The sequence below is a fragment of the Nymphalis io genome, chromosome 25 (genome assembly GCF_905147045.1).
Source record: "Nymphalis io chromosome 25, ilAglIoxx1.1, whole genome shotgun sequence".
NCBI classification, from domain to species: Eukaryota; Metazoa; Arthropoda; class Insecta; order Lepidoptera; family Nymphalidae; genus Nymphalis; species Nymphalis io.
The window spans coordinates 2,824,603-2,844,056 of record NC_065912.1 but is presented as its reverse complement, the minus strand read 5'-3'; the positions used below and the strand labels follow the sequence as shown (position 1 = coordinate 2,844,056).

The 19,454-nt window shown below is 33.1% G+C and overlaps 1 protein-coding gene across 1 annotated transcript; it reads left to right on the top strand.

The window, feature by feature from the left end:
• The first annotated feature begins 1,138 nt into the window (after positions 1 to 1,138).
• Positions 1,139 to 18,996, top strand: LOC126778175 (lysyl oxidase homolog 2). Its single transcript, XM_050501626.1, has 10 exons — positions 1,139 to 1,220; positions 1,669 to 1,878; positions 2,517 to 2,657; positions 4,311 to 4,564; positions 5,544 to 5,775; positions 8,288 to 8,439; positions 13,647 to 13,783; positions 14,236 to 14,393; positions 15,157 to 15,251; positions 18,189 to 18,996. The coding sequence occupies exons 2-10, from the start codon at positions 1,695 to 1,697 to the stop codon at positions 18,309 to 18,311; spliced, it is 1,476 nt and encodes a 491-aa protein (XP_050357583.1). The 5' UTR covers positions 1,139 to 1,220; positions 1,669 to 1,694; the 3' UTR covers positions 18,312 to 18,996.
• Positions 18,997 to 19,454: the final 458 nt, after the last annotated feature.

Genomic DNA, 19,454 nt, shown 5'->3' with positions numbered 1-19,454 from the left:
TTTTATAAATAAGAAAGCGTGTCCGTTAGTTTTAATAATGGATTCTGATAAACTAATTGACCTTGGAATGACCAATGGAAATCTCTTCATGGTTATTATAAATGGTTTTTGTTGTATAGAACATAATAATTACAGAAGGATTTTGAAGAAATTAATCTTAGTGTGTGGGTGTATATATGTGGGTATATGGGAATTTAGTGTGTGTTCTGATCTGATTGATATCCATATGTTATATCAACTGGATCATTTTGACTGTATGAATATAAATCGAGCATTATTTTGTTGTTATTTCATTTCTCGAATAACACTTAATAATTTCTAGAATATTCGTTGCATATATATACGTATTATAATAATATTAGCTACCCCCGTCCTGACTTCACACGGTTGGAGCAAGGGTATGCACAAAACATTTATAAGGGCAAACATACCAAGAAACAAACTGGTTTTTGGGCTAGGAATCTTCTCGGGATTACGAAGGATAGCTCAGCAAAGTTTCATCAAAAATGGAGGTACGGTTCAGGAATTTATAGAGGACAAACATACAAACAGTATTTTAAATTTATATAGTTATTTACATATGTCATGTACATTAATTGCTCGGACAAAATGCGTTCCTCTATCTGATGATGGGTGACGCGCAATACAATTAAGGCGTCCATTGTTCAATGTATTTAGGTCAACCGTTTCTACAGTGTTAACGCACATTTATTAAAGCGATGGTCTTTCCGACCTTTTATCTTTAACCTTTACTATACGAAGAATTTTCAAAACAGCAATGCTATTCTGTAAGTATTCACTTCATTACTCGCCAGTGAAATATTGATCGACTTATTTTGACTTTCTATTTTGTTGCGTAGTTTCAACGTAACATTTCACTTTCTGACATTAATTTAAGTTTGTTCTTACACAATAGCCGTACTGTAACGTTCCATTACAGTTACAATTAAAGCTTTTTTTTAATTCATCATGTTTTCAAGACTTTTCATCTTCCCCTTAAGACTCTTCACAAATCATAATCACAGCAACACATTGACATTGAACTAGAAATCTGCTGTTTAATAAAAATATCTCATGAAATTTAGTTGTTCAGCTGATGCCAAACTAGAATCACCATTTGTAACAAACTCTAATAGATATTTTTAATAAGCTAAATTGCATTTAAATAAGTGATACAATAAAAATGATGTGTGAAATATTTTAGACGTCGGTGATAAAGTGTTCGTTGTACTTTAAAATATAACAAAAACAATTTGTACATCGATCTTACTTATAAACTTTGTTTAGCGGGCGTTTAGTTAACTTCTCTCTTTCTGTCATTGTTGATTTTACATTCGAAAGAAGAAGACATTAAAGTTTAACTAAGCACCCCTTTGACAAAGTTTAGTCTAGGTCTGGACGTGCAGTCTTTACCTAAGACTGCACGTCCAGACCCGGGCAAGCACCACTAAATCTGTGCTTAATTTGTGTTCATAATTTATCTCGTGTTTGGCCTTTAAATATCGCGTGGTATCCAGAATGTATCATGAAATTCTGATTAATATGTACATCAATGGAAGCAGCGTGCTGGGATAAACTCCAAGCTTGCTCGGATAAGGAGAGGAGGTCTTAGCCCAGCAGTGGAACATTTACAGGATGTTAATTTACTTAACTTTTTACTTTATACAGGTTTTGAATATCGCCAAATATTAAAAATGTTGAAGGAAAGCATGTATGGAAAAATTATTGTTATTTTTATACAGTTCGTGTTAATATTCTCAAGGGATGTGAGTGAGAGCGAACGAGCTACCCGGGCGGCGTTTATACAGCGATTCTTGAATAAACAGAAAAATTTAGAAGGAAGAGTTAAGCTCCTCGGAGGTTCCAATATATTTGAAGGTGAGAAAATTTATTATTTATTTATTTATTTTGGGAAAAAAAATTTATTCAAAATATTTTGAGCTGGCATGTGGAACATCGAAATTGATGGTTTTTGAAATAATTTGTAATAGAAGAAAGCCAATAAATAAATAAATATAGAGTAACATAAGTAAAATCATAGTTTTTAATATATATATATTACAGTTAACCTTGTCCTCAAGGTATCGAGCTTACCCCACCTCGCTGCGTCAATGCTAGTTGGTGGAATACACATGTGGTAGAATTTCAGTAAAATTAGACACATGGTTTCTTCACGATGTTTTACGTCACCGTCAAGTACGAGATGAGTTATAAACACCATTTAAGCACATGAAAATTCAGTGGTGCTTGCCCGGGCTTGAACCCACGATCATCGATAAGATTCACGCGTTCTAATCACTGGGCCATATCCGATGTAAGCGATGATTAACATTTCTTACAATGCCAAAGTCTATGGGCGTGACCACATACCATCAGGTGGCCTATATGCTCGTCCGCCTATTTTATAAATAAAAAGACACTGTCATATTCTAGGCTCGGCGTGTATACCATCTTTGACTACATCATACAACATACTTACGTTTGTTTTATATATTATAAAGTGTTGACGATTTCAGGTAATGCATACATTTATCATGCTGGCCGATGGGGTGCAGTATGTGATGACTCATGGGATAATGCAGCTGCCCACGTTGTATGCAGTGCCTTTAATAGAACTGGCATCGCTACACATGGTGGTCAATTTGGAGAAGCTAATGGTAAGCTTATAACAACCGATGATGTCATTCATGATGAAGAGTGATTAAAAATGAACTGAATAAATAAAATCAATGAAAGTGATGACGAACATCTTGGGCTCACGTCTAGATATTGAAAACTGATTAACATGATACTTGTGGGTTAAAGAAAACATTGTGAGGAAACCTCTTTGTATCAGATCTAATTCCACACACACATAAATACACATAGTCGCATTGTCAATAGATGTAACGTACTTTATTAAAAAACTGAATTGTTCAGTAATTAAGATGAACATAAAACGTAATATTACTATAACAACAGCACACACGCAACGCTCACATACGCATTAAACTCTCATCTTTATACTTATTTTACGAGTACGGCTTCATTTACGAGTAAAATAATATTTAATGAACTTAATAATTTCATATACAATCTGTTGGATTACTTAATATAATACAACGAAAATGATAATTTTCGTTGTAATAAGATGTGCCTTTTTGAAAAATTTTTATTAATTTACTTTATCTCGTTCGTAAAACTGAGTAAAATTACTAAGGTGTATAATATGAACACAATAAATAAAATTAAAAACATTTAAACTTATCGTAAAAAAAAAGAATTACGATATGTAAGAATCAAATCAAGGAGAAAATTGCTTTGCTTTTCAAAGCAAATACGGCCTTACTTATAAATGCTTCTGTCTTTTTCTTCTGGATGTCAAAGAAAGAAATATATCAGTGTTTAATTAAATCGCCGCTAAGCGATGGATATAAGTGAGGCCGATACTATATAGAATATAAACAGGATAACTATATATATACATACAACTAGCTGACCCGTGCTCACTTTATTGGGCGGTAAACATTTTTACTTGTGATCGATTGGCCGAACATTAATTAAATTGTCTTACGTATTTCATATTTTAAATTATCTCTTAAACTATGCAACTAAGAAACAAACTGTAAAAAACGAATTTTATATAAATAAAATTTTCTTGGTAATAGAGCAATTTATTTCTAAATAAATTGACGTGTGGTATATGGAAAACACCGTCTAATAGAAATATCACTCAATAGAATACAACACGGTGACTTTTCCATACCTATGTCGTATTATCTCTTTAACCATTGGTCCAAATTATATGCAGTAAAAGGGAAACATCTTTTGTTTTAAACACTTGAGGCGATAAGTTTACTTATTTTGATAAGAATTCATAATTGTTGATAATATGACCAATAAACATGACCTAACGATTTAAATTATATTTTTTATATAAAAAACTACACTTTTTGTGACTTAGACATATGCTGTCACTAACTGTTTTGAAGTCATTATCAAGTGCTACAACTTTTCTCTAGAACTCAATCATATATCTCTCTTCGCTAAGACAGCGTTCGTAAGAAACGTTTTCATTCGACCATTTTTTTTCTGACCAACTTTGCAAATCCCACTACCACGAAAAGGTCTTTTAATTTTTTTCTTTATTATCTATTATTTTTTTTCGGGTTAATATATAGCCTATGACACTCACAAATTATGTGGCTTTCTATTGGTAAAATAATTTTCAATATCGGTTGGTAGATCCAGAGATTACCCCCTACGACCTCACAAACTTTACCTCTTCATAATATTAGCTTAGATATAACAAATTCAAACAATTATTGCAGAAAAATATTGGATGGATGACGTAGTGTGCGAAGGAAATGAAAAATCTTTATCGCGGTGCGTGTTTTCTGGGTGGGGAATATCAGACTGTGAACAGAGTGAAGCTGCTGGTGTCATATGTAAAGACATTCTCGAAAATAGTGTGCCAATTAATATTAAAAAGGAACCAAATAAACTCATACATGAAGCTGTTAATGTAAGAAGTGTTAGTTTAAGACTTGTTGGAGGCAGAAACGCAAACGAAGGCAGAGTTGAGGTAGGATTTTTTTTCATCATATATCACATTTTTGTTCATTTCCCCTCCGGTGTTGCAAGTGTTCATAAGCGGCGTTAGTCACTTTCCATCAGGTGAACCTCCTTTTGCTAGTAGTAACACTGACTCACTCACCCTGCTTTAGCAGAACATAACAATATTAAATCGTCAATTCCAGGTCAAGCTAAGCTAAACTAGCTAAGCATCACTATATAGCATTTACTATTTTTATTTCTACTGAAATTCTGATCTTATATGACATTGATGTCATTTTGTTAATTTCAAAACTTATAAAAAATACATTATTAATTTAAATTTTGCACAATGTAACTAAAATAACATTCAAGAATATTTCAATTATTGCGTTTCAAAAGACAGCAAATTTCGCTGTTCAATAATATTAAGCAGCTGTAGCGAATTTAAAATTCAGTAATAATCTAGTTTGCAATTAAAACAATTTAAAATTTGTTATTGGCAAAAATGATCTTATAATTTTATGTAGACAAACTAAACGTATAAAATATATTTTTAATTTGTACCAAGTTAGAATTATTTCATGCATTTGTGTAAATTTTTAATTAAGCGAAATATTCTCATAACTTAATTTAAATTAACTGTTAAGTTAAACCGAATGTTGAAAGAATTTTGATAAATAAACAGTGTGTCAATATCCCTCAGCTAGACTAACCTTTTCTTTTAAGAAGGAAATTTCACTACCCTCCTTCCGTTGATAGGCTTGGTGAAAATATATGTACCAGATTTTCTTACTATGTTTTATTTATTCAGCGCTTGCTCGGCCTTAAACTCCCGATCTTAAGCTTAAATTCGCGTGTATCACAACATTTCCCTAAACATTGGATCACATCAGCCCTTCCATAATTATATATAAATATTCATTATTACAAAGTTTTGGTTAAATAGTATAAAGTAATTCAAAAAACAAGAACGTAAACAATTAATGATAACGACCTGAATGTTCCAGATCTATCATAATGGAATATGGGGTAGTATTTGTCCAGATGGCTGGACTCTCTATGAGGCATCTGCGATCTGCCACCATTTGGCTCTTGGCTTCGCTGAACAGGCATTGCGAACAAATTACTTCGGCAGTTCTAGGATTATCTTAAGTGGTGTTCAATGTGAAGGAAATGAAACTAACCTCTTCATGTGCAAGCATAAAGACTTCGGGGATGTCGTTTGTCCAGGGGATGCAGGTAAGTTGATACCTTCTAATTTTTTTGTTTCAAAGGCAGATAATCTAGCTTAGCAACTAGGTTATTACCTACGATGTCAAATTCTTCGAAAAGGGTAATATTTCGAAGGTAGTTTTTATCCGCATCCACTGTTTTTTAAAAATGTAAGTAAAGTAACATCTTGAATATATCCCACTGATGGTCAAACTTTGAGGACTGATGGCCTTGAGTGTCTATTGCGGGTTGATGATGATCGATACACTTAATATTGCAGAATTTTATAACTTAATATTGATTATTTTCACATTGTTCCACAACTCATGGCATAACATAAGAAGAAATTATTATTAAAGAAAATTTAGCACACGAAAAGTTAGTAATGCTTTAACAGATTTGAACCCTTGACCTTCGTTTAAGATCCATGTGTATGTCAATAAAAACTTTTACTATAGGATACAAGATACAACATATGGGCATATTTATGGTTTTGTTTAGTACGCATCAGCTAAGAACATGATTTACGAAATCAAACTCCCAAGAGGGTTGCGAGTGTGTAGAATGTAAATATAGCGCCGTTTAGTAACTATAAATCCTACAGAATTGACACTCGGTAAGGTATTTCTTCGTATTATAAAATTCAATTCGAACACATTTTTGCTAACGACACACTGACATATCAACTTACAAACGAGACCTTAGAGAACATGAGGTATTGAATGGAAATGAATGATAAAATCGACGTCAAAGAAAATACGGCGTCGATATTTCGAAGAAATATTATTATCACAATTGGTTTTCATATTTGTTAAACCATGGAACTTATAGTGTATTGTTGCGTTTTAATATTAGGGTATCATTATTTGATACATATAATGTAGTCGGATAAATGTATCATATATATATATCCTTCTATCATGTGTCTGTAATGACACTGGCTCATTCACTCTTCAATTGGGTGGGTACTATTGAATCTTCGGTTCCGGGATAAATAAAATAATATACTATAAGATCTTCGTTTATCATCGTCATTTAATTTGATTTAGGTACTTACTTACATTAGGATATTGTAATGCAAAAATTCTTTATAAAGAAGAATACAAGAAATACATTTATATTAAATAATAAATATTTTTACGCAACACGCTAACTGGTTAAGGTCCGCTAGACTATAGAATAACCAGTAAAAATGAAATGAAATGAAAGAGCTATTCTGTAATGAAGCAAAATTTATACGTCATAATATAACGAAAAGCTTTTGGGATAACCGTATTCAAACAGTTTGCGCATTACATTAAATTTTAATTTTAATCTCTCGGTCTAGTGGCTAGCTAAGGCCGCAATCTCGAAGTCTTGATTTAAGCCCCGGGTCGAGCCAATAAAAAGTTAGCGTGTGCTTCAATTGAGGAATTCTCTGTAATAGCTCGGTGGAAGTTGGTTGAGTTTATACTCCCATTCAGCGAAAAGCACGTAAAGCTGTGGGACCTGCACCTGAACTCATTCTGGTCGTATTTGTTTTTCCATCACATCGGATTATGAGAGTGAAGGAATAAAATGCACTTGTGTTTGCGGACACACTTTGCACGATAATATTTCGCAATGTTGACTATTGAGAAGGGCGGTGGTCAACAACACATATGATATGCTCACTAATCGTCAATTAAGCAAAGATCTAAGGACATTACTATTATAAGAAAAATCCATCTTCCACAATACCGCAACCGTACCGTAACAGCCTGTGAATGTCCCACTGCTGGGCTAAAGGCCTCCTCTCCCTTTTTTAAGGAAAAGGTTTGGAGCTTATTCCACCACGCTGCTCAAGTGCGGGTTGGTGGAATACACATGAGGCAGAGTTTCAGTGAAATTAGACAAATGCAGGTTTCCTCACGATGTTTTCATTCACCGTAAAGTACGAGATGACTTATAATTACAAATTAAGTACATGAAAATTTAGTGATGCTTGCCCGGGCTTGAACCCACGATCATTGGTTAAGATATACGCGTTCTCACCACTGGGCCATCACTTCCACAATACAATGTACCAAATTCATTGTTACACAAAACGCCATAATTTCATCTAATACATACAATATCAAATGAACCAACTGGTGATATAGGAAGCAATCTCGACAAATCAATAACTTAATCAAGATGCAAATTAAATCACCGTTGTTAACCATGAACCGCTTAATATCGAACGCATAAATTATTTATCTATCATCTGGCATCCGATATAGCTTTCGTAAACACGTATAGTACTGGTGAAACTTTTGATAATGAAGCAGGAATATCAAATACTCCTGGCATGATTAGAAATATTAATAGCAAGAATATCTCAGTCTAATTTCAGTGAAATTATGCCACATGCGTGGTGGCTCCAAAACTCATGGCTCAGAAGCCTTAGCCCAGCGGTGGGACATTAACAAGCTGTTATTAAGCTTATATACCAGCCAAAATTGTGAAGAATAAGAAATATATATATTATTTGAGTGTTTTTATCAAAGTAAGAGTTTATATATTCACGTTTTTTACTCAGGTCATGTAGCTGCTGTAGTTTGCACTCGGTATTTAGCTGATCTATACCTCGATGCAACAACTATAGAACGAACGTCCCATCTTCAAGATGTGCCGATGTTCCAACTTCAGTGCGCGATGGAGGAGAACTGCCTTAGCAAATCCGCATACGAGGTAAATAATCCTTTATATACCCTATATATTCTTGATAAGTTAGTTTTATAATCGTCCTAAATAAAATAATAAAACACCTGCTACAATGCTACAGATATAAAGATACACACGATAAACCTATAATACTTATGTTTTTGAATAAGAAGTTGTTTTTTTTTTATCAATTAATACATATCATAAGCAATAAATACGATAACTACACTAGTATTATATATACTGTATCGTACCTACTGAAATAAAATAACTTTCTTTTTACTGTAATTAATTGTGCGGTTGCTTTATTCATTCATCATGATTTTGCTTAAGTAGAAATGTCTACGAGGCGCAATTCATGAGCTATCATTGGCTTGCTACTGAACATAACGCTAAGAATAATAAATATTAGCGTACATGTATGAAGATCGCATAAAATAATAATAATAACATAACAATAATATACTGGGATATTTTTCACACACGGCCATCTGATCCCAAATTAAGCTTGTACAGAACTTGTACTATGGAAACCAGACAACTGATATACTACATATACTACTTTTAATTTATTAATACATACTTATATAGATAATTATACCCAGACTCAGGACAAATAGACGTGTTCATGCACACAAATATCTGTCCTGGGTGGGAATCGAACCCACAACCTTTGGCGTGAAAGTATCTACCAACCACGCCAACCGGCCCGTCTAACTAAAATAACTTTCTTTTTACGCTTATTTATTGTGCATTTGCTTTATTCATTCATCATGATTTTGCTTATGTATAGTAGAAATGTCTACGAGGCGCAATTCATGAGCTATCATTGGCTTGCTACCGAATATAACGCTAAGAATAATAAATATTAGCGTACATGTATGAAGATGACATAAAGTAGTGTTTTAGTAAAAGAATGTAACGTCATTTAGATAGTTCTACTGTTCGTAAGCAAAGCGATTGGTAACTTTATAAAAACCAGAAGAAGTCCGTATATATTTAACAATATCATCATCATCACATATTCGACCGATAAACAACATTACTTAGCATTGTTGTGTTTCGGATTGAATAGTGATTTTGCCATTGTAACAACAGGCTCAAGTGACATAACATCGTAGTTCCCAAAGTTGGTGACGCATTGTACTTACTGTACGTAAGAGTTTGTTAATATTTCTTACAGAGGTGACGTAACGTTAGATACGTTTTACATTAAGAAAAAAATTAAGATAAATGAATCAAAAATGCTTTTTATTGGTGGCAAAAAATTAATATAATTTTGTATGAGGTAATTTTCATCTTGCCCTGGGAATGCTTTGACTTATAAAATCATAGATATTTTTCACATTTAATTTGAACTTAACGAAGTGATTATTTATGAGTCTTATGAGTGTTATGGATTCAATCCATTATAATTTATAATTAAATGATAAGAAGTTTAAAGTTTCATAGAAAACAAGTGCATTAATAGCTTATCAAATTTTGAGTGGAAAAAATCGTACCCAACGTAATATGATATTTATTTAAGCGTAAAATAACATTATCTATATTCTCAGTGAAACCTCAAATATGGAAGATGTAAGATGAACCGAGGCAAGGGTTTACAAATATATAATCAATCACATGCTCACAGACTGATATTGTCTATTTACTTAGAGCACGTACAATTTATTACCACGTTTCGTCTCGAAAAAATTTAAACAAGCAAAAATAAACTTTATTTTTTATTTTTTAAGGATGACAATTGTACTGACGTGAAGATATTTAATAAAATTGAAGAATTCGTATCTGGATATGAAACATATTTTGAAAAATGTCTTCGATATATTTACATTGAACTGTCCTTTACTAGATCTGTGTTGGCGCGTAAAATTGCAATTTACTCATTCTATCAAAAATCAACTATTTAATTTTTTTTTTATAATTAAGTAAATCAGAACATTAAAAAACGCTTCCGATATTTGTCCCTTTCTTTCCTACCTAAAGTTGCCCCTAGAAGAAAGACACGCAATTTTACAATCAGACAATTCGATGCCAGAACCTTATAACGGGGCTATAATAATATTGTAAAGTACAATAGAGATTTGAGCCTATCCCTAACCTACCTTCAACAGCACCAACCTTTCAAAAGCTTACGTAGACTGGGCCCAGTACGTGTTCAGTTCGGTCCTTCTATTTATACGTCTTCCATAGATTACCAGTAGTGAAGGAACCAGGGAATGACGTCCTCACTTATATATATGATGATAAAACTCACAGAGAACACAGATTACAGTTTTTTATGAGAGCGAATAATATCGACCGGTCAGTTCGGATATCGATGAGACGAGGGTTGTTCAACGCATGTGGCGCTAAAGTTGCGCGTCTAACCAATAGAAACGTTTTTATTAGGTTTCCTCTATTATGAATGAAGAAAGTACTTAATACTCATTCCCAAAAAATATATAAAAAACTAGATAAATCTTGCCTCTAAAGATTGTGTTGTCTTATAAATAAAACTTATTAATTAAATTCGTAGTATACATTCTGGTAAAAAATTGATTAGAAGTTCATTCCGGTTCGGAACAAATATAAAAAGGCGTTTCCTGCATTGTGTTTAAAATCGCGCGGCGTCGCGTAAAACGCTCCCGCTAACATCAATAATTTAATTAATTTTAACGTCATAAACTAATCAAATCAATATAAACGTTATAAACACATCAATGAGCCCTTTTATTTTTACTCCATTACTCATGGAGCTTTGCACTCGCGGCATTTCAATCTGGTAACAATAAGACGTCACAAACCCTTCCGTAGCATTTTTAAAAACTGATGTTTTCATGATTACTCATCTTTGATTTTCAAAAGAAAACTACACGAGTATTTCAAAAGCTTCGTTTATTAATCTGACAGCGTAACAACTTCCCAGAGAGGTCTGCATTGTTCAACAGCTCAAGCGTGAGTGTTGCCCGGAATATTTATACAGCGTGTATTATTTTTAGATAACATAATTTGTAAGGTTAATTTTATATTGTAATTATTCCTAAATAAATAATCAATCAAAAGCCTATGAACTTATTAAAACAATAAAATTACGCTTCAGTAACAGTAACAGTAACAGCCTGTTAATGTCCCACTGCTGGGCTAAGGCCTCCTCTCCCTTTTGAGGAGAATAAACTAAATAATTATTTTAGTTGTACCGATATATAATTCAAATAATATTGAGTATTTTATTTGGAAGATATTTTATTTCATACATTTCTCAGCATTCAAAATAATACAAATCGTTTGACTGTGTCGTTGATCTGGCGATTAATCACACATTCTTACTTTATTTAATCTTAGTGTAGAAAAATATTATATATTTATTCAGCACGTCTCGTCTTGTAGTTCGTTGTGCAACAGCGGCGATGTGTAAAAAATCGTTGAGAATTAATATCTGAAATTTTGTCGCATTACTTAATATTTTTTATAATCATTATGTCTAATTGTTTTTATTTATAGTTTGAAACAAGGAACGGTATGTATAATATAGATTACCATGTATTTTGAAGTTTTCCTCCACGAATACCAAGAAAAAGAAAGAATGTAACTCAAATGAAGCCGATTTCACATACACATTACGTATACACGCCTTAATGATTTGGGAAGCTAGCTTGACTGCTCGTATAAAATTACAACCCTATTTAATTAGTACTTTTACCATAATGAACAAACATTATACGTAATTTTATATATTACACCAAAATCCTGAAAAGCAGTGTTATTCTGTAAGAACTTATTATTAACCCGGAAAATTTTGACCGAAGTATGGTGATATACTATTTTGATGCGGGTACTCTTGAAATGTTATGATAATTAAGATCAATATCGCATATCAATATCTGAAATTTCACGACCTTTTTCTGATACAGTACATAACAGTCTGTTAATGTCTGTCTGCTGGGCTAAGGCTTCCTCTCCATATTGAGGAGAAGGATTGGAGCTTATTCCACCACTCTGCTACAATGCGCGTTGGTAGAATACACATGTGGCAGAATTTCAATGAAATTAAACACATGCAGGTTTCCTCGCGATGTTTTCCTTCACCGTCAAGCACGAGATGAATTATAAACACAAATTAAGCTCATGAATATTCAGTGGTGCTTGCCCGGGTTTGAACCCACGGTCATCGGTTAAGATTCACGCGTTCTTACCACTAGGCCATCTCGGCTTTTCCACCGTTTTCTGATAATCTAGTATATTACAGAAAAAATTGTATTTTTAACATATCGGATTTAAAATATTTAACGAAATATTATTTATTTGCAAGTTTGAGAAATATAAGAAAATTGAAATAAAATTCACCGAACATTGGATTAAATAGATCCTCTTTTATGTCACCCGAGCTTCGAACGGACGTCTGTCATTTTCAACGGGTTTCCTTTTTTATCACCATTGTTATCAGATTATAAAACTCGGTGCCATGTAGCTTATATGCAATCAGATCGTTTTAATATACGATTTTTTTATAGTATAGTTAGACGAGCGTATGGGCCACCTGATGTTAACCATCGCTTACTACGCCAATGCGCCCTTCACTCACTGGCTCACTCACCCTTCAAACCAGAATACAACAACACCAAGTACTGCTGTTTTGCGATAGAATATCTAATGAGCGGGTGGCACCTACCAAGACATGCTTGCGCAAAGCCCTACCACCAGTTAACGATTGTGCATAAGCTCATAACATTATATAGTTATATGAATACTTTATTCAGGCCCTATTTATTTTAAAAATAGATAAAGATTAGGTACAGGCTGCAACGGGTTTTTGTGGTTTCGAAGACCTCATGCCTTTGAAATCGGTGTAAATCTACCAAATTTATAATTCGCTACTGACAGTTGATAATCTAGATAGAAAAACACAGTAAATATAGTTAAATTGTTTCGCAAATCAACATTATTATAACAATCGACGTCATTTTTATGACATTAAATAAAGATATGGAATGACGATAAGCTGACATTTTTAAACGAAATACTCAACAAAAAAGGGCTTCAGAACGTTTTATGACCAAATTAGAGCAATCTTCACATTTATAGCAAAGATAAACCATCGTTTTTAGTAAAAGAACCACACGAGTAATGTGATCTAGGTACTTCGGATTATTTTGAACAAACAGTTTGACACTTCCCATCCAGCTGAAATCGAACTGATTGTTCGAAATAAATATCATCAATAAAATCTTCTTTTTGGTTCCTTATTTAAACAGATTCAGAAAACCAACCCGAACTGGCAGTTTGAAACGCGACGACTACTTCGCTTTACAGCGTCTTCTCTGAACATTGGTAATGCAGAATTCAGACCATATTTACCTAAACATCTTTGGCAATGGCATCTTTGTCACATGTAAGTTGAAAAAAATGAAACATTTGAAGATTGACACATAAATATACACCAATGTACTCCAATACAATAGGAGGTTGTCACAATTTGAAGTATGTATAATTATAATATTTTTATATTATTCAAATAAAATTAAAAATATTTGTCTGGAAGTATTGGTTTCATCGTAAAATAATACTAGAAGTGAAGAGATTTGAAAGTGGAGTTTGTACAACCTCTAGTCAAAATCAAAATATTTTTTATTCAAATAGACTGAACTTTTTTTCAAATAGACTTTTACAAGTACTTATGAATCGTCAAGCGCTACCCCCGGTTCGACTTTAGGACCTTTAGTGGTCATGTGTATTTCACTAAAACTTTATGCAAAGAAACGATCATTTAACTCCTAATGTTCTTTTTTTTTTAATCTTCATTATTTAAAGCTCTTTATGACTTACAAAAATTTATCATTACAGGCACTATCACAGTATGGAAGTTTTTGCAACATTCGATATATTGGATTTAAATGGTAAACGAGTCGCTGAGGGCCACAAAGCATCGTTTTGCTTAGAAGACAACACTTGCCTTCCTGGCGTAGACCGTAAATACTCGTGCAAAAATTATGGTGATCAAGGTACTTGGTATGGTTATGTCCTAATCTTAAAACGAAGTTTGAAAATCTTCACTTGAAACAGTAATAACCCAGAATGATGTCTAAAATATAGTAAATACGAACAAAGTAAACTTGGGCAAAAAGACACATTCTAAACCTATTAAGATAACGATTGAAGGTATTTTTTTCCTAGTATAATGCGGAATGAAATTCTGCTACGTTTCATCATAACAAGTATTCTTCATCACATGATACAATTTTTACACAAAAATTAGCACATAAAAACCTTAAACTTGATTTGAATTTACGATCGTAGCAGAAGTTCCAAGTTATGTGTCGAATGTGGCAACTTTATTTCAAGCTACAATCTTGCTTTTATTCCTTCAAAATGTAAAGAGAAATTATAATATATATAAATGTTTTTATTTTTTATTTTTAAATCGACAGTGATTATCCCAAAACGAGCACATAGTGCCTTTTTGTGTCTATTGATTTACATTATTTATGGCGCTCAAGCTTATTTTTATTTCACGCATACATTGCTCTTGGAAATTAAATAATAATTAATATCAAGCGATGTTATATATTTTTTTTCAAATTTTTAATAGTTTCACGTTTCAAACAGGTATTTAAAATAATATAGAGAATTTAAAAAGAAATTTGAATAAATTTGTAATTTCTAATCTTATTCAAAGGACTTAAAAATAAATGTTTTAAGCTACATACGTTAGTACAGTATAGTATAGTACATATACGTTCACTTAAACATCTATTATATTTTCAGGGGTCTCCGTGAACTGTTCAGATGTGTATCAATACAATATTGATTGCCAATGGGTGGATGTAACTGACGTGAAGCCTGGAGATTATACTTTCAAAGTAAACCTACTTTCATTGACTTTGTCGCATACAGTTTTGTTTTTTTTTTTTTTTGATAGAACATTCGGTATTTGAAATAAGAACGAAAAATATTTTCTGTATTCAATATTGGTCAGGTATGCCTAACTGAAAAGCTACTGAATCAATGTAGATAAAAATTATACTAGAATATGCAGCACATGTCGGACAAAGTTTTAGTACGTAATAAGAGTAGCGCTTCGCAGTTTCAAACACTTTAAATTTAGACTATCGACGTGATAAGCGTGAATTTTATGTTCTTTTAATAATTATAATATTTATATATCAAAATGGATACCAATATAAAAGTACATACAACATAGATGAGCGTAAGTTTCACGAAATGTTTGAGCGTTATGTTGGGTATTGCGTAAATTTTTTTGTTACAAAATATAAGCGTTAATGACGTATGACTACGTAATGCGTAATACTGGCCTCCTAGCGATATAAAAGTCGCAAATCGATTCTGACCCCTTGGAATATTTACTTCCCCAATCCTGACTCGAGCTTAATCCTTAATTGGAATAACGTTAACAATATCCTTAAAACACGCATTGCTATAATTTAAAAACGATGTACATATATGCATATGTTTGATAAAGTTACCAATTTCAACCCGAATTGGAGTAAAATTGCAAAATAAAGTTTTTGGTTTTCGGGACCAATTTCGCAGTTGCAATGAAAATATGCAACGGGAAATACCTATTGAAAGGTTAAATGTCACACGTCATTCGCGACTATTCGCAGACGTTTTTTTTATTCCTATTTTAATTTATTTGTTGTTTTTTTTTAAGTTTGGATTTTTATGTATGTAAAATGAAAATCAATTATATTTAACGTTGGAGTTACGTTAAATATAATTGACGATTTACATTATCTTCAAATTATGAAAGTCAATATATATATTTAATAAAATAATAATAATAATATTAGGTCCTTACATATGAAATTGGCGTTTTGTACGGGAGGAATATAAAATCTTTTTTTTTTTGTAAAATATATTTAATCAATCAAAGTATGCACCGTTGTTATCTATGCACTTTTGCCATCTCATAAATCAATTTACTAAAAAAACCATGAGGGCGAGAATCAATAAACTCTTTGAAGGTGGTTTGGACTGCCGCATGGGAGTTGAAGTTTTTTCCTTGTAAGAAGTTGTCCAAATTCCGGAAAAAATAGTAATCTGTTGGAGCAAGGTCCGGGGAGTACGGTGGATGTCACAGACATTCCAATTGTAGCTCATCTAACTTAGTGGTTGTTTGTTGTGCAGTGTGTGGTGTTGCTTTATCGTGAAGCAGCAGTGGCCTAGAGTGATTGACCAATCTCGGTTGTTTAGCAGCTAGTTCTTCCTTCATGGTTTGCAGTTGCTGATAATAGATATCTGCCGTAATCGTTTTGCCAGATTTTAGAAAGCTGTAGTGAACGACACCTGCGCTAGTCCACCAAACACTCACATGTAACTTTTTCTGAGTCAATTTTCGTTTAGGGCAGGATTTGGCTGGGTCTCCAGGGTTCAGCCATTGCCTTTTCATCACAAGTAATGATGCGATTTAAAATCCCTTCATTATTGTGTCGGTTGAGCAAAGTAACACAGCAGTCGACGCGTGTACCCATCGTTCAAGTTTTTTTACTTTCCCGATTTGCTTCAAGTGGATTAATACAGTTTTATCATTTACCCCGAAGCCTGCAGCTATCTCTGAAGTGCTTTGTGATGGATCCGCTTCCACAATAGCCTTTAATTCTTCATTTTCCACTTTGGTCTCCGGCCGTCCACGGGGTCTGAAGGTCGAAATTTCCAGAACGAAAACGTTGAAACCAAAAACGTATCGTGCTTTCTTTTGCGACACCAGCGTCGTACACATAATTAATCCTTCGAGCTGTTTCTGCAGCACTGGTGCCACGGTAGAACTCGAACTCGTAAATATACACCAACATTTCATATTTTCCATTATGCGGTAATAAGCGACGCCAAAGAAAAAAATAATGAGGAAAAAACAAATGAATTACTGTTTTCAAAACTCAAATGTACCAGCTAAATGAATTTATAAATATTTATAAAGAGGAGATATTTCAGATAAAAATGGTCAGTACGACAAAACGCTAATTTCATATGTAAGGACCTAATAATAATATTCTGGGACATTTTTCACACAAGGCCATCTGATCTCAAATTGAGCTTGTACAGAGCTTGTATTATGGAAACCAGACAACTGATATACTACATATACTATTTTTCTTTTGTAAATACATACTTTTATAGATAATTACACCCAGACTCCGGACAAACAGACGTGTTCATGCAAACAAATATCTGTCCTGGGTGGGAATCAAACCCACAACCTTCGGCGTGAAAGGCAAGCACCCACCAATCACGCCAACCGGCTCGTCAAAAATCATCATCTATTTTGAATGTCAACATTTTTTCACCTGTTCGGAAATTAATATCGTTTAAAATAATCTAATCTAATAAAAAGAAATTATATTTTTAAAGTGAAATATTAAAACTGATTGTTTACTTAATAGTAGGGCTAACCCGTCTGGGTAGGTACCACAGACTCATCACATAATATTGTGGTTTCTCCCACCAAACACAATATTTAGTAATCTTGTGTTCCAGTTGGAAGAGCGAGTGAGCCATTGTAATTACAGGCACAAGAGACAATGACATATGACAAGACAATGCACGAATGATCAATATATCTTGCGGCGCCAATAATTATGGGTGGTGGTGTCCATTCACCATCAGGCCTCCTACCTGTACAAGAAACGGGCATAGCTTAAAAGACATCGATAGATGTTTATAAGCAATGTGATTATATTTAGAAATATATCATGTCCGTTTAATGAAATTACCTGTTCGTGGAATGAAATTAACGAAGGAAGTCGGATAATAAGATTAATAATTATCTATTTTTGCAGGTAGCGATTAATCCTCATGCGCGAGTTGCAGAACAGAGCTTTCACAACAACGCAGCTTTGTGTGTGCTACGCCTTACAGATTCATACGCTTTCGTGCACGGATGTACAATGCAAAGACCTTAATTGTTTTTGTTTATTATCAGTTATATATACTTGTATACATACACCCTTAGATATATAATTCCAGTTTTGTTATAAAACTAATGATTATTACTTGTAAGTAGATAGATGTTAGAGAAAAACACATTTTTTCACGCAGGCTCCCTCTTACTACCCGGTACATGGGTTTCTGGGGGAGACGGGTTACAATATCTACTAAAACCACTGCGATAGCCATCTTCAGCATGCATCGGAGACGCTACAGGATTGTTCTAAAGTTACGCATCCCGTACTGTGCGGTAACTCTGTGGGGCTATTGTCAGGAGTTCCTTAGCGGTCGTCTTTAGAGAGTCATCGACCATACGACACCGGTATAAAGATGGCAAATCAAAATATCCTTCGTTAAAATACGCCTTCATGTATCAAAACCGACATTGTTGTTGTTTTTCAAAATACCATAAAGCTATCGGTTATAGTAACACTTTTTTTTTAATAATTAAAATATATTTCAATCACTAACGGCGTTCTAACTGATTTCGCTCTTTCTGTCATTATAGATGTGACATTTGAAAGAAAAAGACAGCATTGTTTTACTAATCACCCGCTACATAACGTTTATAATTAAGGCTGTAAGCATTAAAAAATTAAAGCTTGGTTACTAATGTTATTCGTACAGACAAAATATTCGATGTGTAAATGAACTACTCACCTTGACTGTACCGTTTTCATGTAAAATATTTAAATTGAGTTTTATAAATATGAAATTTCATTATATCTTTGCTTTTATTTCAGTTCTTTAGAATTTAATTATGTGACTTGAAATATTTTGAAAACGCTTTTTTTTTAATTTTTTTTTAAATTAAATGATTACGATGTTGTGAAACAGTTTTGGTGGTATGTAAAGTTGACAGTAACTGATGTTACCATCGCGTACATTTCGTCGTCATTTTCTAATTACGATGAATCAGATATTTTTTTAATTCAATCATGAGAGCTAGGATATTAATAATATTTATTTACTGTGCCATAACTATAATAATAAACAATAAACGGAGTAAGTCATCTTTATTTTTTACGCTGTGGACTTAATGTTTTTCAAAAGCTAAATATATTTTCTCCAAGTAGTCACAAAAAAACTTAAATTCAAACTCTTGATTAAATTGAATC

What these genes read in the sequence shown, in the direction of transcription:
- LOC126778175 (XM_050501626.1), top strand. Translation starts at nt 1,695, where the DNA reads ATGTTGAAGGAAAGCATGTATGGAAAAATTATTGTTATTTTTATACAG. An exon ending in TCAATTTGGAGAAGCTAATG is followed by an intron (nt 2,658 to 4,310) that starts GTAAGCTTATAA and finishes CAATTATTGCAG; the next exon opens with AAAAATATTGGATGGATGAC. An exon ending in CGTTTGTCCAGGGGATGCAG is followed by an intron (nt 5,776 to 8,287) that starts GTAAGTTGATAC and finishes TTTTTTACTCAG; the next exon opens with GTCATGTAGCTGCTGTAGTT.